The sequence below is a fragment of the Montipora foliosa genome, chromosome 3 (assembly GCF_036669935.1).
Source record: "Montipora foliosa isolate CH-2021 chromosome 3, ASM3666993v2, whole genome shotgun sequence".
Taxonomy (NCBI): Eukaryota; Metazoa; Cnidaria; class Anthozoa; order Scleractinia; family Acroporidae; genus Montipora; species Montipora foliosa.
Window position 1 is genome coordinate 31,315,893 of NC_090871.1, and position 20,000 is coordinate 31,335,892.

Sequence of the window (20,000 nt, forward strand, 5' to 3'; positions counted from 1 at the left end):
CATCATGGGAGTCCAGTCCAGTTTATCAAGCTTACGAACACCTGACAAGCATTTGGAAACACTTTTCGATAAAGACGAAGTCCACTGAGAACGTTCTTACATTACACTAAGGTGAACCTAGAACGGAGTCCTTGAGTATATTAAAGTCGAGCCTGGCCACTGCTGGCCAACATGTTTCGTTCAATGCACAATATTGGCCAACATAATTGTTAGCCACGTGAACCTTACAAGGTAAAACATGAATGGACAGAAGACTCCTGATAAATCAACCTAATTTCCCAGGTCCCCTAGCCCGCACTAAGTCGAGGTTCAACCACTTTTCTGATTTTGCCCGCTTGAAGTAACATATTTTCTGGTATTGATAGGAACAGTAGAAAACCACAATAAGAAACTTGAAGTGGTCCCAAGTGGTTGTCATGGAACAAAAAACCAGACCCAATAAGAGAAGAATCACAAATAAAATCAGAAAATCGATCCTCGGAGGGCAAACAGGTACCGTGCGCTTCGCTTGAAGAAAGAAAAAGAGTTTGTTGAGGAAACAAAAATCTGAGCAGTTTAAGAACGCGAAAATTTGTGGCCGATCTCAAAGAGAAGTGAGGGAGGCAAGCTACTGTCAAAATAAAAATACTTTAAATCCTCTAAAATTGATGCTGAAAAAAACCATTTCATCCCAACTGACTCCAAGAACAGTTACCTGACACAACTATTTCAGAGAGCCGCTCAAACAGCGCGTGACTGGCAGCAAACCGAAATGGCTCGTCGGCACTGCAGCCGGGTTTCTGAACGAAAGAAAACACAAATGAAGACGTTTATCATTTACAACATTTCGTGTAAACTTGTTACTCTTGAAGTAAAACTATGTTCAAGGTGACATTTTTGTTTCAGTTTTCAGGCCACAATCATGATCTAAAGCATGCTCGTTTGTTTAACGCGAAGGGGCCGAAACTCTTATAGCAAAACCCGCACTCTTTTGTTCGTGGCCTGAAAACTCCAACTCAAACAAAAATTACACTGATTAAGCTAGAAATCCAGAAAATATAATCTTTTACGTTTGAAATGATACATGATTCAGTTCTGTTAAAAAAAATGCGGCGCGAAGCGCATTTTTTTGCGTGGATTCTCTGTATAGCTATACCTCAATAAACCCATTTGCGTGTTTCACTTCCCCACCGACGCTGCACCACACTTTGTTAGAAACTAAACCCTTTTATCCCTTGCGCCATGTTAAGTTTGAATTCATTACTAACGAATTAAGACACCCAAAAATTAACGAATTCCTTGCCAAACGGAAGACAACTTACGCTGAAAACCAACAATTTCAGTCGGAAACACCCAGTGGTGTATAACTCTTCCAAAATTGCAGAAAGGTACATAGTGCACGCGCTTATCTCCAGTTTGGAGAATACTGATGACTATATATAACAAAGATCAATACAGATAATTTGTGACGCGAGAGCCCCACCCCAATGTTTCCCTTCTAATTTACCTTATGAATTTTAGCAAGTTTAAGCAGAGCCACGCAGGTCACTCGAGCCAACTGAAAATCGTCTTCAGCTCTGGGTCCCAGGCCCGTGGATACTAACAAGTCAATATTGCTGCGAACAATATCAGTCTCCGCCCTGAGTAAAGGGACAACAAAACCAGAGTTTAAAGTCAATGATAACTCGATTGCCGTGGAAAACCAACTTCAGAGCTTAGCGAGTGCGCTTATGACGTAAGGACATATTGGATAGTTTTGAGATAAAATCGTTCTTGTTGGAAGCCAATGACCTTGTTAGTTTTTAATCAGAATGTTTTTTTCCTTGTGTTGGAAGCAATGGGGATTGTGACACTGGGACATTTACAAAGTTATACTGCAAACTGGTTTTGATAAAGTTCACCTACTTTAAGGTCTTAAGTCTCCTCAAAAAACAGTGAACAATATTGTTGCTCTGCACGAAATGGATGACGACTGATTCAACCCTCTGTCGTACTCAGTTAAATTCGTTTTCTCCAATGCGTCTGATTTAATTCGACCTTCTGACTTGTGAGACAAAATAACAAAATACCGTCCTTATTTCATTGAACCGCGTCAACCGCAAACTGTGGGGTAAAATTTATGCCTAGCCAGACTTTCTGCTTCTTGTCTATCTCTCTTTGATAGCTATACCTATCGATTAATTTCTGTCATAGATCTAAAATGTAGGAATAGGAATAAGTTACAGCCATGCCACAAAACGTTCATTGCTTTATGACAAGATGAAGTCTACTGACAACGGATCCTCTTACTTCGCTGGACAATTTAAGTAACTGTCGCTTTACAGACACTTGAAAAATTCAGATGGCTCCAACGGGATTCGAACCCATGAACTCTGCGATGCCGGTGCAATGCTCTACAAACTGAGCTATGAAGTCATACACTTTGGAGTGGGTCAATTTGTTGGACTCATTTGTTCATGTGAAGGACTTGATGAATGAAATGAAATGATTGTATAGTTGAAGTGCGGGTTATAGACGACTGAGACAAGTGATCCACGCACTTAGCTCGAAAATTTTTATACATTCATTTTATTTCATTCAAGACGAAGTCTGCTATTCACCGTTATCAGCAAACGCGAATTTGATTCACTGGAAACATGTAAATTAAGATTTCAAGAATTGTTTCAGAACTCCGTTATTGCTTCTTTTAAATCCAGGCGCAGATCCAAAGGCGGCGTTTACCGCTCACGTTTTCGCTGGAGAGGATTCACAAATTTAGTCGTTTAAGTCTTATACTTCCTTTGCCTTGGTACAAAACTTACCCTGCTAACATTCCCAGTAGGACTAATGCGGCTTTGCTTTCTTCTGATGTTGTTTGTGGAGCCTGTTATAAAAGAATGACACGAATTTGCTCTGACTTGCTTAAATATCTGTAAAGGTCTCCTACAAACCCTCCACTGCCCCACTTTTTCATAGATCAGTTACTTTTTCCATTGCAGTATATTTCAAACCACTTTGCTAGTAGTTCTCCCACCTCCTAATGGCACGTTACAACTTTTCCGTTTACAAATTAAGGACGGTGCCTACTATTGTCATTGCGCATAAACCTTTTTAATTATCTTCGAAAAATGCGTGGTTACCCTCAATTTTCTTTTTGGATTTCGATAACACTTGTTAAGATCTGCTTTTCCCGCATATTCAGTAAACCGCGCATAAAATACCTTTGCATTAGTAGGCACCGTCCTTAAGAAGCCACAAATTGGCAGCCAATGAAACAAATTGATATGCCTTAATGTACGTGCATGTATCATTGTCTCAGAGAGAATGGATGCATACTTGTCTGTCACAAAAACAAATTATTCTGTTGGATTCTTTTATGTTCTGAGTAGCCACATACTTCGATCTTCCCTTACCTTCATGGTGAATTTTTCCCAGAGCAGCTTTATAACAGCAGTAGGTATTAGTTTTCCTTTCATTAATTCACTCATCTGAAAGACGCAAAAGAAAGAGTTATCGGCACTGAGTTAATAAAGGGGAGTGTTTACTAAAGGAATCTTTAACCGCCACGACTTTCCTCGCGTTACGATGGGATTTTTCCATGATTTTGTACGAATTTCATTCTACTGCAAAAACACCCCGGATTTCTCTTATCGCGTTGTATACTCGAACAAGTCATACCGTATGAATTCTTGTGAATTTATTAATAATTTATAAAGGTCACAACCAACAGAAACGCACTAATCAGGTCACTGGTATAGGTGTGTCAAAAGTTGAACTGTACTGTCTGAAAGCACGGGCAGGGTTTGAAAAGGTAGCAGGGAAAAGCTGGGGTTGCTGAATGAATACAATAACTAAACTCAATATTGACTGTGGGTTTGATTCACAGGCTAGGCGTCATATGTGGGTTGAGTTTGTTGGTTCTGTTCTCCGCTGCGAGAGGGTTTTCCCCCGGGTACTCCCGTTTCCCCTCTCCACAAATACCAATGTTTGATTTGATTTGAGTTAATTTCATTACTATAGAATTTAGGGTCCCCAGTTAGTGCTCAAGTACTAAATCCGTTGACCCTGTAAATAAAGTTGTTATTATTATTATTATTATTATTATTATTATTATTATTGTGATGTGGAAATAGAGCCGGTCCTTCAGGAAATCAATGGAGAGACTTTGAACAGAGGTGCCAACAGAGCTCCTGATGCGCGCTTAGATATTAGCGCTCGTGGCTTCTGGGAGAGACAGAGGACTGCATTCTTCGATGTCAGGGTTTGTCACCCTAATGCATGTTCTTACAGATATCTAAGCCCCAAGGAAATCTACAGGCAACACGAGAATGAAAAAAAACGCCAATATGCAAGAAGGGTGATGGAGGTGGAGCAAGGCACCTTTACGCCACTTGTTTTTACTACCACAGGCGGAATGGCCGAGGAATGTAAAAGATACCACAGCAGATTAGCTGAACTACTCGCCATTAAGAAGGGAGAGGACTACGCCAGCACCGTGTCCTGGCTAAGAGCAAAAGTATCGTTTGCTATCCTCCGCTCAGCTTTCCTGTGCCTTAGAGGTTCCAGAGGAAGAAGATGGAATGTAGACCTTCAGGAAACAGACATTAGAATCGAGAATGTGACCGCCAGAATTTCTTAGTTTTCGTAATTTTAATTTGGTTGTTTTTGTTTTTGTCTTTTTTTTCTGACTGATACTATCTGCATATATATATATATATTTTAAAAAATAATAGTGGCTTTTCTTTAAGGAGCTTATTTTTATGTCCAATTTTTTTTTTAGTCAGAACGCTATCATGACGTGAATTTTTTCTTACTACAAATAAGAATATCTTCGTAGGTTTATTGTGCTTCATACTAGTCTCTTTTTTAATGGAAATGAATTGTAAATAGGTTTAATAGTTTTCTTTTTGTTTTACTTCTTACTTGTAAATAGCAATTTGCTTGGAATATGTTAATTAAAAAAATAAAAAAAAAATTATTATTATTATTATTATTATTAATTACTTATTATATGGCTCTGTCTCACGAGGACTGGGAACTACAAGATTCACGAATTTGATTGGCTAAAATCGATATTGACCGCGGTCTAGATTTTCCCATCTAGACCGACATCTAGACCGGTAATGTTTTGCGGTGAAAAGATGCAAACTAAAATGTAAAAATATTGAGTATTTTCTTCTATCAATATTTATTTATGGAAGTGCCAAACAGCATGATGACAAAAGAGAAGATGACGAGCAAACTTTGACAGAATTAAGTTCAGCTCATCGCCACTCATCGCCGTTCGCAAGCAAAATGTCAGTTAGTACAAACCAATTACATTAAACGAATTAAATTGTTCTTGTTTGCCATATAATAAACATCTTATTAACCGAGCTTAGTCAGTCTGTATGGGAGAATCTTGACCTCGGTCGTGTGTACAGACCTCACTGCGTTCGGTCTGTACTCACGACCTCGGTCAAGATTCTCCCATACAGACCTCCTGCTCGGTTAATAAGAGCTAAATACAACCACTAGTGGTTATAACAAAGTATACAACCAAATGCCCCTGCATGAAAACGCTGAACTTTATAAATGTAACTCTGAAAGAAGATGAATGAGACGAATACAACACCAAACACATTTTACGTAATTATTACTTCATTAGTTCTCGTTTAGCACTGCCTCTATTTTCCAGCTATCCAAAACTTTACCGCACAGTTATTGAAAACTGGAGTAAGGAAATCACGACAAGCATCACATGACACCGAACGTTTCCTCCCTTTGCACCTTATCCTTCTTTGCCTCCACGCAAACAAGACTTCAGTCTTTACTTTGCAAATATAAGAACGACGACAATTGAAGTTTGAAGAGCAGAGAAAACAATCATCACGTGCTAAGGTTCTGAAAAAACCCGTTATTTATGGTAATCATTTAAGATGTTGCTTTGCAAAGAACTGCGACTGTTATTGTTCTTACTAGTGTACAAAACACTTCCTCTAACTGTAATGTTCCTATGAATTAGAAACAGTTTCCAGTCAAATATTTGTTAGAATTTCGCTACGTACTAAATTTAGCCTAGTTCTTCGGATGCAATTTGACGAGAAAAATATATTTAATGTTTCTACTTCACAGGAAATTTCATTATGGGCAGTGCTTTGTATACTACTAAAAACAATAACTCTTCTCAGTTCTCTGCAGAGCAAATTAAATGATCACCATGGATAACGGGTTTGTTCAGAACATAGGTTGTATACTGCTGTTTTTGTTCATTATGTTTGTAGTGAGAAAACACAGTCATTAATTACTCACAGAAACCCATAAGGGATGAAACGTGTAACGACCCCTTGTGTGCTGGGAAACAAGCTTCTGAATATTCAATTTGCTAAGTACCATATTTGGAACAACAAGAGAGAAACATTCAACCACTCAGTTCGCAAGAACACCGTGACGCAATACCACCAATGTTCTCGCGCAAAATTAACTGGAGCGAGGGGTTTCCAAATATGGTACTTAGCACTGAATATTCGGAAGCTGTGAACGCGCGTTACACGTTTCAACCCTTATGGGTTTCTGTTACTCATGAATAAGGTAAAAGTGCACCTGATAACGACTCAAAAATAATCGAATACGTAGAGAGAATTCAACTCACCAGCTCCTCTAAAGATGTAAGATCTCCAATTGAGGCCCCTTGTGTGAGAGCAATCAGATTTTTCACTATCAATGCTGTTTTAGCTCTGAAAAGTATGGCAAAGGACGTTTAAAACTGGTTACCCGCCGTTGTCTACAAACATAGGCAATTCTGATTCCAATGGACACATTTATTATATTTTTATTGTGATAAAGTTATCTGGCAGTGTCTTCAAAAAAGCTGAGTTTTTTCACGCGATCAAAAAAGTGGAATTTTGTACTTTGTTATCCGAATCCGCAAACTGAACTAAAATGCTTCGTGTAAACAAGCAAACTGGAGGACTTGTAAAAAGCACGTTTACCTTGCATTTGGTGCTTCAGGGTCCAAATACAGTCCCTTGTACGCCTCCACAACTGCATCACGGACAGCAGTGTCACGAGACCAGACCAAAACAAGCATGCGTCGCACCCCAATGATGGCTGACTTCAGACCAAACTCCGAAGCCACAACAAAGAACTCAATTGACTCGTTGACATCTGAGATGGTCTTAGAGCCCAACAGCTGACATACTGTGGGAATAGCTTTCTCCATTTGAGTTTGGAAATGCACGTAATCCTACAAATGATGGACACCTTTGAATCATTTAAGACATTTTCCTCTTATATTGTGGACCCATTGGTGTTTATTAATAATCAGAGTAATTATCGTGATAACGTACATGTATAACGTTTTAGCCTTTTCATCAATATAGTAAGCAATGCGCCAAACAAGGCCGAATCGAACAAATATAATGGCAGCAAGATGGTGGCGAAAAGCTCAGGCTCACTCACAAACCCCATCCACACCAACACGTTCTGAAAAGTCCATCTCAGCAAAACCAAAAGCTTAAGTTTTGGCTAGGACGCCAAAACCATGTAAACATCTGATAAAATTCTCCCACGCTTTTAACATGGTCGTTTTTAAAAATCTACACTTTCACCAATAAACGTTAAGCCTAGAGCGTTTCAAAACGATGCGTTTTGAAAGTCTGCGTTTTTGTCATCAACATCGGGCGCTTCAGTGTGGATGATCTGCAAAAGCCCACCGATATGGATGGAGCCTCAGATGGTGTCACACGTACTGGATTTTGCTCCTTCCGGACGGAAAAAGTGCAGACTCTCCGCTTCGTTTAATTTTACCGCAGTATGTTCATCGCTACCGACCTACAGTGTACCTTCAAAAACTGAACCACCATTTGCTGTTTAGTGATCTCATTAAAAATTCCATTGGTGGGTTGGCTTGATGATGAGCTTTCATGATCATGCTGTGTGGAAACTTGAAGCAGCTCATTAGGATCAATAGCTTCATCCTCGACCGGTGCAGGAGCCTCTTCGTCATCAGCAGCTAGTTAAAGGAAAAATAGAAAAAGATTGACACCTGTATGTCCGATTTTTAAGGTGATTCCTCAGTATTGCACTGCGCATCCTGTACTACGCATATTTATAAATTGGTCAAACTTGCAACATTGCAAATATGGCGTAAGTCGCTCATACACGCTGAAACAGTTCCCAAAACACGTGAGATAAGTTGTCAATGACCCATAATTATCTCTTTGCGATTATGTGCGCGCATTCCGAGAACAGGGCGAATTTTGTCGTTTCGATCTACGATAATCGAGATAGACAGGTATGATGGTGTTTTACTCTTAAACAAAAAAAAAGTTTTAAAAAAATTTATCGCAAGGGAAAAAAGATATAGCTAAAAACGTACACAAAGCCCCTTACCGAGGGTTGTAAATTATGATCTTAAAAACGACGACTCGAGAAACGTTTTGAGTCGACTCGTTTTAAGTTGAGTGATTTTTCCATAAACTTTATAAGACAGTGTTCCGTATGCTCTAGACTTTCTTCATATCAGGTGTTTTTTCAAGTGTAATAATAACCCTCTCGTTTAGCTACAACAAAATGGATCCTGAGCCGATGAAATAACGAGCGTGATTACTGTCAGTACAGGCATCAATGGGGTAAGATTGGCCCATTATATTCCTTAAGTAAGCACGGTGACTTATCTCTTTTATTGTAGTTCTCAAACAGGGATTAGTAGGGAACATTTCAGGGAAAGTTTCAAGAAAATCATTTTCGACAACTTTTTCGTCTGAGGAATCGCCTTAAGCTAGAACTCAGCTTTTAGATTAATAAGATCTTTGGGGAGCAATAGCAAGAAGCCGAGGTCAATGAAACAACGGCCAACCACACCTTTCGGCTGTCTGATGAAAACATATTTTTAGTTAGAGGTTATTGCAACTGTTTCAATATGAACAAACAGGCCAGCCATCTCAGCATTTAAGTCTTAAAAACAATGATAATTTGATGCACACAGGAAAGAAATGCACAAAAATGCTTCACAAAACCCATGTGCCAAGTGTGAAGAGGAAATGCTTCCATCCCCTTTGACGTGTTGCTTGGCGGTGAACTGGTTTCAGGTCAACGTTGCTTGAAGGATAATCTTATCACTAACGAGCTGCAAGATGCCCATTACATGCTTTCAGATGACAACTTGTTTGACAAAACCGTAGCTTACATACCTAGAAATATTGCTTTCATAATTGACAGCTGCTCTTCAGCAGAACGTTCCCCAGAGTCCCTTTCAATTTCTTCACTGTTGAGGAGCAAAACAATGAGTTCAAGACGTGATACTACAAGTAGAGTGACTGGTAGGCGAGAGCCAATGGTTGTCTCATGGGTTCTTCCATCCCCTGATACTTTCAGCTTTACAAGTTTGACGAATAAAAAATTCGTATTGCTTAGCACAGCAACCCCTTTTACCACCTACTGAGAAAAGGGCTTCTAACCCACCAGCACTTCCGGGGTCTGTGTCAATTCTCAGATGGAAACATTTGTGTCCAGTGGTCTGTAGCAGAGTGGTTGGAAGATCCGCAGGAAGAGCTGAATATGGTTTTACTTTCCCGACCTTTACGTCGCATCTGCCGGACCCGGACAACTTTCAATAAAACTTATTCTTATGATATTTTATTCAAACTGGTGTCATGTTTGTCAAATACGTTTGACGTTTTTCCGCATTTCAATGATAGGGAATTTCTGGACATTTGACTGTGATCACTAACTCTTAAAAGAAGTCTCCAAACTTTTCCTGGGATTGTTAAAGAATTAAATCTTTTACTGTTTTACTGTGCCAATCGGTTTAAACGTAGTCGAGATGTTATGTGACTTGAGAGCGTTCTTAATTCTTTCAGCAACACCAGCAACGTACGGGATCTTAGCCAGTGCCTTCTCTGGGATTATTACGACAAGCAACGAAACTCGCTCAACAAAGTGAAGCAACCTGTCTAGATGATCGACGGTGATTTTGAACAAAGTGCAAGTTTGCGACAGGTTTTCCCTCCTTTCTTCTCAGGAGAGAGGCCCAACTTTATCCAATTCACACCAAAAGCGCCCCCAATCGGCGAGTAAAATCGTCTGGCGTTAGTCAGAGCAAAATCTATAAGTCTCACTATCAAGTGGGAAAGATAATTAACCTTGATGTTCTTAATCCTTCTTACAGCAACTCAAATAAACAACATCGTCGCTCTTTGGAGGTTGGGTGCCCGAAACATCCTGGAACTTCCACTATTGGCAGCCAGCTCCAAGATGGAGACTGCACCGATGGCTGGCAAACCTGACAACCCAGCCATGAGCCCCCACGCCCCCGAGAAGAATGGGCACCCGTCACACTGATACACAGTGGAAAGAAGAGGGTGGGGAGGGAGGGAACAAAAAACCGCTAAACGCTCCACACACAATGCTCCTGCTTCCCGCCACACTGATAAATAAGCGATACAGCCCAAAGCACGAGGTATTCCACGCATGCGCAAGTATAGTAAAACCACTGACCAATAGGCTGCAGTCGCTCCTAGTAGTTTACTTGGTTAAACTTCGTTTAACCTCATCAATTATCTTACCGTTGTTGATCGTCCTCACAAGGCTTGTCATTAGTATCAGAGACAACAAATATGCTTTCCCCTGGCCATGTTACCAAAGCAGCTTTCAGCACGGCAAGGGCTTTTTTATGATGACCTTGATTCAAGTGAGTCTTGATCTGTCTCAGTGCGCTGAAAGAGAAAGTCACATTTAACTTAAAATTCATCTACAGTAGATGAAACATTTTGGCCAATCAAGGAAAGAATTAAGAGAGCTGCCAAAAAGAGAGTAGATAAACAGCAAATGGGGTAACTATTCTGCCTACGCAATCATATTCCGACCCAATACATGTAAATGTAAATGTAAATGTAAATGTAAATATCACCTAATTAGTTATTGCGGTCCCAAATTCCAATTCTGATGCACTTAATAGCAGCAAGAAGCGGTTTAACAAGGTCAATAAAAAAGCATTCAAAGGGGTGTGTGTGTGTGTGTGTGTGTGTGTGTGTGTGTGTGTGTGGGCAGGAGGGGGGGGGGGGGGGGGGGTGCAGGAATTTTCCTGGCACTCCAACCTGTACTTTTACATAAGACCTTAGTAGGCACAATTTTCTAATTGGAAAAGTCATGGGGCTGGCAATAAACTGTAATTTTGTTTGTATAGTGTAGAACAACTTTAACAGGTGAAAATTACTTTGAAGTCCAGTGCATTCACCTAAACTCCGTCACAAAAAGTTCTATGGAAGATAGAAGTGATCCTAGCGCTTACCTGGACAATTTAAGCAATTTTCAGTTTATAGACACCTGAAGTATTCAGGTAGCTTCAACTTTCTATGAAATGACAATTGCTTAAAATAATTATTGTCCAGTGAACTGCAAGGCTCACGTCTATCTTTCATGCATAATCCACACTTGAAATATACATTTCTTTCATTTATCGGTCCTTTCACAGGAACACAGGAGTCCAACAAATTGACCTGCTCCCATCATGCAGTGTTGCTTCACATCTCAGTTGGTAGAACACTCCACCGCCATTGCAGAGGTCTTCGGTTTAAATCCGGTTGAAGCCACCTGAATTTTTTCTGAATTTCTTAACTTGTCCAGTTAAATGCAAGGATCACTTCTATCTTTTGTCTGTAATCCACACTTCAAATAGATTTCTTTCAAAAAGTAAAATCTTGTTGAAAGATTGACAATCAAGATACAAGAATGATAATGACAGATGACTGTTCCCACCTCACAAGAGCAGTGTTCACATCTCCCTGGAATTCTACTGGCCCATCATCGTCATCTACAATCTCTTCATGACCAATATATTCCTCAATGGTGGCCTGTACCTCAGGTCTTATGGCTTCCCAGATTTTGGATGCAACCGTCTCACTTGCACAAGCAACAGGCACTGTAATCAATGGATTTTTGAACTTATTTAAAGGAGAACACAATCATACTATACAACAGCATTAATTTTCAAAATATGACCTATGCATACAGTAATGATCTTGGATCCTCTGCAATGAAACAGAGAACCTTTTCAACAAATTTTCCACTATGATGGCCACTTTTTATTTCCTGATGAACAAAATTCAATATATTTTAACCCTTCTGTTGAGCCACATCTGCCCATTCGAAAAAGGGACAAAATAGTTAACTAAATCTGAACAATAATTTATTATTGTCATTAGTCTGCACAGTTAAATTAATTTATTAATTTTATTATTTTCTCACTCTAATTGCCCCAAGGGTTTACAAGGGGATTATGCAACAGAAAGGCATGTTTGCCCCTTTGATCAACATTGATTACATGCACTTTGATTTGGAAATCTTATTTTCTGAGAATTGTTGGGAGGTTGGATGGAAACCACACACCATGTTTAAGCGATAAATTTGCCGAGTTGCAGATTGGGAGACGATATGTTGCACAAATGGTACCATTGTTGAATAAAATAAACTTCTGCCTGTAATAAATGCTCCTATTACCGATGCACTGGTCAAATATTCATTACAAATGTTCCACCCTTAAGGGGATACCCTGCTTTTGCATAATGTGCAACCCTACTGCGCATATAATTTCCTGCATCATTTGCATGCACCTTAGCTCAAGGAAGGTTGATAAAATGACGAATCTTCATTGACGCCAAGCTCAATTTGTCAAAGAATGGCTGTTTTCTCCTGAACAAGTACGGTGACCCCCATTTTTTCATTTCATATTTTTGCTGAGAATGGAGTCTTCATGGAGTAGTAAAAAATTAGCAACAATCTATGGCCAAACAGCCCACACTCAAGTTAAATCTATTATGGAGTGTTAAATACTCACAAAGGCATTCAAATACATTCTTCAGGTGTGTACTGTATACTTGAATTAATAATAATAATAATAAAGAAAGTTCTTATAGGCGCATTTAAAAATCTCAATGCACTTACAATGAGGTAAAAAATGTATACGTATACAGAAATCTATAAAATTATGTATATCAGTAAAAATATACTACCTATACTGCTCTAATCATATGGACTAAATGCTAATTGAAAAAAGGAGGTTGTTTAAAATTTTTTTAAAGTCATTTACTGATTTAGAGTTTTTATATGTTCTGGTAAGGTGTTCCAGAGTTCCGGTCAGGCGGAGCTAAAAGCTCGTTGACCATGAGAAACCATGTTGATTATTGGTTTTTCTAATACTAGAAGGTTACTTGAGCGGAGTGTATGTGGAGGACAGCGAAGTTTAATCAGTTCAGTAAGGTACTGAGGAGCTAATCCATGAAGACATTTATACACGAGAAGCAGGATATTGAATTGTATTTGGTATCGGATTGGTAGCCAATGAAGTTCTTCTAGTACTGGCATTATGTGGTCATTCTTCTTCGCGCCTTTGATTAGGCGTGCTGCAGTGTTCTGGAGGCGTTGAAGTTTATTCACGTCATAGTTTTGATCCAAAATCACTCCAAGGTCATGTACATTGTCACGAATTTCTGTCTTTGTTATTAAGAGAAAATACTTGATTGATAGTGAGATTTTTATTAAACTTTGATGAGAAATAACAAAAGAATGACACCAGGCTCTGCGTCATATTATGGATTACATTTACGAAACCCAGCTAAATTTGTCCAACATCACGGATGTGCGGCAATTGTCAAAAAGGCTTGACTAGTCATAATTATCTGTCAGCGCCAAACCATGGAAACAAGCATGGTGACCCATCTTTCTCATTAGGTACATTTTTATCATCTCCTTGGAATGCTACAACAGTCTGCAAAGCTTCATTGGAAATCTATAACAAGTTCTATTTCTAGGGAATCACCTTACAGGCCACTTCGGAAAATACCATAACACAGTACTTTTTGTTTGTCCCCCCAAATTTTGCACAAGCATTGTTTTTGTTTTCTCTTGGGATCATTTTAAGTCCAAAGAGAAACTGAAAACAATGCTAATGCAAAATTTTTTTTTTCTTTTTTTTTTTTTTTGGGGGGGGGGGGGTGAGGGGCAAACAAAGAGTATTATGGTATTTTCCGAAGTGGCCTATGGAAGGCATGCATACCTTCTCCATCTTGGTCTCCATCCAGATGCGGAGCCATCTCTTTCAGTTTAGCCACTTCCTTGGACAGATTTTCTTGCAAGTGATCCAGTGGTAACTGTTGACAACAAGGTTCATCCTTACAGTCTGTCATTTAGACCCCAAAACAGAGGTTTTGTAACGAAGTCTTGTGGAAAGTTGCCAGGATCTGGAGTTTACAGTTAAGTCCCCAGTTAAACTATTTCTGTATAACCAACTGGCATCTTCAGCAAGTTGGGATTCACAGTAACATACATTGTTTTGTTTCATTTGCATTGAGGAGACCCTCCATAATAAAGAGTCCAAAATTCTATTATGAGGGAGGATCTTTGCAATTTATTGCGAGCACCTCAAGCAGTTGGTCTCACAGTTGTTCAAGTTTAATTTTTTCCTCCAACTCAACCAAGATCTATGGCACGAGGACAAACCAAAATGATACATCAGAAACCCAATCACTTTAGGACCAGTGTATGTGTGTGTGTGTTCATTTTTCTCTCTCTCGCCCTCTCTTTTTTTACAGACTTTTGTTTTTTGTGGTTGGGTGAGGTGTACCTGCAACCCAAGTCTACTGCTTTAGGAGATTATCATCCTCACCAAGGTAGGAGTGTAACGCGTGCATACTAGTTGTCAAGTACAAGTGGAAAAGTAATGCTTCCACTTAACTGGACAATTTGAGCAATTGTCTCATAAAGACCTGCAAAATTCAGATGAATTGAACAGATGAATTGAATCACTTCTCCATTTCGTCTATAACGCGCGCTTCAAACATATATGCATGTATATGTTGCGGGTCATTTTGTTTGTTAGGTAAATTTGCAACCAAACTACATGTAGGTCATTTTGTTTCAACCTAGGTCAAATTGTTTCAACTTACAATGTAGATCAAGTTGTTTCAACCTAAGTCAATTTGGGGCAGGTACAAAACACAGGCACAGGTCGCAAGTCACAGGTCATTGTTTTACCAATTTGAAACAGAAACAACCCTAACTGTTTACAAATGCTAACATTAGGCCTAAAAACTTTTGTTTAGGCATAATTGGGCCTACGGTTAGCCCTACTGAATGTTTAGGACACTTTCTGTATTGTTACAACAATGACCTGTGACGTGATCTACATTGAAACAAGTTGACCTAGGTTGAAACAAAGGTTGAAACAAGACAAGTTGACCTAGGTTGAAACAAATTAACCTAATGAACAAAATGACCTGCAACATATAAATTTACATGTACTTGTCACAACACTGCTTTGTTTGGTTAGTATCATTCTAATAAGCAAACATAGACTTCAACCACCAAACCATTCTAACAAGCAACCTACATGTAGCTCTTCACATTACACTCTAATTAGTTAAGTCCATTCTAACAAGCAGTTTAGTCTGTCCACAAATGATGTACATGTAAAATAAAGATGTGTGAAAGCCTGGCTGACCTGAGCACCAAAGGGATTGCAAATTAGACAAGTCTTCAGCAACTGAATGGCATTTTTCCGCACAATACTGGATTTATCCTGTAGACGACTAATGGCCATTTCAAGAATATGGGGCTGGCGAGAAAGAGGGATGGCCTAAAAGAAAAAAAATCAAAGCATCAATGTTTCACCGCTTACAAAACTCCTGGGCAGGAAACAAAATATTGGAAGAACTTACAGATCAGTCTTGAAAGTGACTAAAAGAAAGCAAATTACTTGCATAGAGAAAATGTCTTTGGCTGACCCCACCCAAAAAAACCAAAGAAATCAGTCTTTTGCTCAATTTTAATACTCTGTTTTTTCCAGTCTACTCTAGTTGAACCGTAGCAGCAGTGGAGAAACAAGCATGCAGGATGGTACTAGCTAGGGAAAGGGAATATTACCTTTTCTTTACATAGTTCGAGCCAAATATGGAGAGATTTGCTTCGCACATAAGCATTAACATCATGGACGTGTTCCTGATCAAAAGGAAACAAAACATTGATTTGATGTTATGTTGGATACCAAACAGACAAACTGTAGTTTTAGAGACAGAAATATAGTACATCCAATAATGGAATTTCTTAAACATAACTGACTGAATGAAAATTAATTTCCTTGGTAACGTTATTATGTTGCATTACTCTGATTTAAAATACCGCAAAATTCCAAAAAATAAGCCCAAGGCTTGTATTTTTCAAAGGCCCTTTTTGAGGGGCTTATTTTTGGAGGGGCTTACATGTATCTATGGAGAGAAATTAGTGTTTCCAAATCGAATGTGCTATCCTTATGGGGTGAAGTAAATTTACCATTAATTTTTTGCTTTGTTTTTACTTTGTATTTGAGGGCAATTTTCCAAGTACAAGTTCCTGGGGGACTCATAGTTGGAGGGGCGACTTAACTGAGTGTTTTTTGCATTGAACCGCTTTGGGGGCGCTTACGGTATATTTGGAGGGGCTTATACATGGAGAGGCTTATTTTCAGAATTTTACGGTATACAGAACAAACTACCACAAATGACTGAGCCTGAAAACCTGGTTTCAAACTTGTGAGAAAAACTATCAAACCATTGGATAGGCTTGATTTCTGTACCACTCACTCAAGTCCAGCATTCATTCCCCTTTCCTAAAACAGCGGCTGTTAATCGAGCCTAATCATTGGAATGATTTGTGAAAACCATAAACAGAGCAGACAGACAAAACTGGTTCATTTTACTAACAATTCAACAAAGTTAGCCAAGACAAGCTTAGTGGGTGTCTCTTGTTAGCACTCACTCTTACACTAATTATTGCAGATTCACATGGAACATTGCGACTATGTTGTGGACCTTTGTGTTCTTCACCATATTGTATCAGTCATCTCTCATCAGTCCTGAGAGGTTTTTAGCGGTTCTTTCCCCCACCACACCCTCTCTTTATCCTTCCACTGATGTAAATCAATGTTGATGGGTGCCTGGAATGGAGGCTCATGGCTGGGTTGTGTGGATTTGCCAGCAATGGGGGCAATATTCTATCCAGGGAAAGGGTGGATGCAGTGGAGGATGCTGGATACCCCAGGCGCCCACCTTCCATCTACCGGTATGTTAGCATGCAATGGATTAAAGGGGACATATTATTTAAACAATAGAGTGTTTCTGTCGAGGAACTATCGGCTGATCAGGGCTCGAAATTGCGACCAATACGGTCACATTTGCGACTAAATGTTTCCCTTTGCGACTAAAATATCTGGAGAAGTCGCAAATTTGCGACTTGTTGTCACCTTCGTTCTTTCGAAACAAAAGGATTAGCAGTTGCCACTTTGCTGCTACTTTTGCTAAAATAAATAAATAAATAAATAAATGACAAAATTATTTTGTTTCTCGCTCTGAATTTTCTCTGAAGGTAGCGTAATTGTATAGTAATTTAGCCGGGCTCATATTTTTTTGCTAAACCGCTGACAACACAATGCAGCGCGGCGATTTTGCGACTAAAATTTGCGAAATTGTGACTAAATTTTCCTATCTTATCGCAAAATGCGACTGGATTTTTTCGTTAATTTCGAGCCCTGCTGATAGTTGCCCCTCGGAAATTTCATGTTCTTAAAACAAATATGGCTTACCTAACAAATAACCAATGGCATCACATTTTGGAGACCAATCAATCAACTAATCACAATCTTTATTTATGTGTCTAGGCATTCTAGCACCATATGACACTAACTGGGGATACAATCAGGGAGACATGTCCAGAAATGAAGGTACATGTAATTAGACGCACGGCTATTTTGATAAGCGCCACAAAGTGTCCCCTTGCTCTTGCCAAGGGGAGAATGGGGAGAGAGGGCGAGAGTCTTGCTCTCTCCCCATTCTCCCTTCATCTTGCTTGCGAGACTAAAGAGGGCTAATTGACTAACTGAGGAGGAACTGCCAGCAATCTAATGAATTCACACTCAGGTTGTCAAATCCCTGAACAATTTCATGAACAAAGGTTTATTTACTAACCTACTGAGGACCACTCACAAACACTAATCTTACTTTTTTGAAAGCATGTGTTGTTCCAATTTTTCAAACTAGTTCAATTTTGACTTTCCCTTTGTTTCAGATTATGAATATTAGAAAAAGAAAAATCCTAATTGAACTAGTTGAAAAATTCTAAACAAAGAAAAAAATGAACCACAACATGTACATACATATACATGACGACCTTGGTTTGCCAAAATGATGTCCTTACACTAACCTCCATTTTGTCAAGCAGTTGATCTCTAAGTTTCTTTGAAGCATCATCAAGATCTTCTTTACACAAAACTTTGACAACAATTTCTCCCATCAAACCAAGGATGCCATTTCTCATTGAATACGACTACAGGAAAGTTTGAAAAAATATATCAAATATCAGATATGAACTAAAACATTTGCTAAAAGGAAAAGCTCTTGGGCAAGAGGGATGGCATAGAGGTGACTGGTGAGAGCTGTCAAGTTACATCAAAGTGTCCCTGACTTGGTTCCCAGATTTACAATCCCTCATACAAAGGTGTACCAGGTGGCCGAGTTCTGAGAATTAACTACTCTTACCTGAACTTTCTTTGGTGCTTGAATTCCCCCCCCCCCCCCAACCCCCAATCCTCGAAAAGGAACATTTTTCTCATCAACATTCTTAGCTACATTGTAGAACTATAGAGTAGTACTGCTGTAAATCTATTCATGCTAGTAATGTAAACTGCAAAAGAAAAGCATATCAGCTAGTTTATTCACTCCGAGAAGTTGACTACAGTACCTTCCTAGCTTTTTCACAATGGATCTAGTGATCCTCACACTTACATGTTTCTGTAGACACCTGAACTATTCAGGTGACTTCAACAGGGTTCAAACCCATGACCTTTGCAATACCGGTGCAATGCTCCATCAATTGAGCTACATGCATGAAGCCACACGGTTGGGACAGGTCAATTTGTTGGGCTCATTTGTTCTATTGTTTTTTCTTAATGATTGAAAGAAAAGTCTCTTTTGAAGTGCAGGTTGTAGACCAATATAAAGTACTCGTACTTGCAATTGTCATGTTCATTATGCCCCTCACCAGTCACCATCATGCTACTACCTTTTTTCCCCAAATTAACAAAAATTAAAGACAGATTCTTTCAAACCTAAGATTAAAACTCATTTCAGCAATGGCAAAATGAAGTCATCTAAGGGTGATCATCAATTTTGTGTTTGAAAATGTCATGTTAGGGAGGGCATGGTTTTCTAAAAATGGTATGCCCCAGACCACCCTAGTGAGACAACCCCTTGTTAATACAGTCAGTTTCTCTACTCAAAACTAGCCGCCAACAGCAAATTTTATTAAAACCCCTGGTTACTGGCATTTCATCCAGAATGCATTATTATGAAACACTGTAAGTAAGACTGAACTACACTAGAAGAACTAGTTTCCCTGGTAAAAGGATGAAGGATCTGTAAATCAATGCCTTGAGCAATCAAATTCAAGGTTTGAGTTCAGATTGCTTTGGGAGAAAAGAATAAAATGCAGACACAAGATTTTCTTGGTGAAGCAGAGGCTAACAGCACATCTTACCTCTCCATTGAGATGACATAAAAGAACACTGATGTTAGGAATGATTTGAGAAGGAACCCGATCAGCAAGCTCTATTAAAAAGTCAGAATAGGCACGTGTTCCACTGGTGTCCCTTGCAAGGTCTTTGGGATCCATCCTGCCTATTTCTCTGAAAATTCAACAAGAAGCCTCTATCTTGGATCATTGATTTGGCAGTTGAAACATTTTAACTACCGGTACATTATTGTTATTCACTGATAATGTCCAAAAGAGCAATCTGTCAAAAAGGCAGGCTTGCTGGGTGTGATTGAAGCAAGGCCAAAGAACCAGGGAAAGTGACACCTGTTCTCTGTGAAGAGTTTTGTGAACCTGCAGTTGCTGCAGGTAGAACAAACCGAAAAAGATGCAAGGACAAAAGCAAAATGACTTGTTGTAGATGCCAAGGATAATTATGATTCCTAGACAGAATAGTGAGGATCGCGAGCCATGAGTGTTATTATATGTATTTTTGTAAACTAGGG

General features: G+C 39.2%; 1 protein-coding gene across 1 annotated transcript in view; it reads right to left on the reverse strand.

Annotated features, from left to right (window-relative positions):
• LOC137997275 (condensin complex subunit 1-like) overlaps positions 1-20,000 on the reverse strand; it is a 45,947-nt gene that overhangs the window by 14,754 nt on the left and 11,193 nt on the right. The window contains exons 10-25 of the mRNA XM_068843168.1: positions 19,501-19,648; positions 18,169-18,291; positions 15,859-15,933; positions 15,437-15,571; positions 13,994-14,087; positions 11,698-11,860; positions 10,506-10,655; positions 9,132-9,205; positions 7,782-7,951; positions 6,930-7,183; positions 6,590-6,674; positions 3,372-3,446; positions 2,781-2,842; positions 1,487-1,619; positions 695-779; positions 1-41 (exon numbers count right to left, since the gene is read on the reverse strand). The exon at positions 1-41 is cut by the window's left edge and continues 127 nt beyond it. Of these exons, the coding sequence (XP_068699269.1) occupies positions 1-41; positions 695-779; positions 1,487-1,619; positions 2,781-2,842; positions 3,372-3,446; positions 6,590-6,674; positions 6,930-7,183; positions 7,782-7,951; positions 9,132-9,205; positions 10,506-10,655; positions 11,698-11,860; positions 13,994-14,087; positions 15,437-15,571; positions 15,859-15,933; positions 18,169-18,291; positions 19,501-19,648 (1,867 nt within the window). The remainder of the gene's footprint in view (positions 42-694; positions 780-1,486; positions 1,620-2,780; positions 2,843-3,371; positions 3,447-6,589; positions 6,675-6,929; positions 7,184-7,781; positions 7,952-9,131; positions 9,206-10,505; positions 10,656-11,697; positions 11,861-13,993; positions 14,088-15,436; positions 15,572-15,858; positions 15,934-18,168; positions 18,292-19,500; positions 19,649-20,000) is intronic.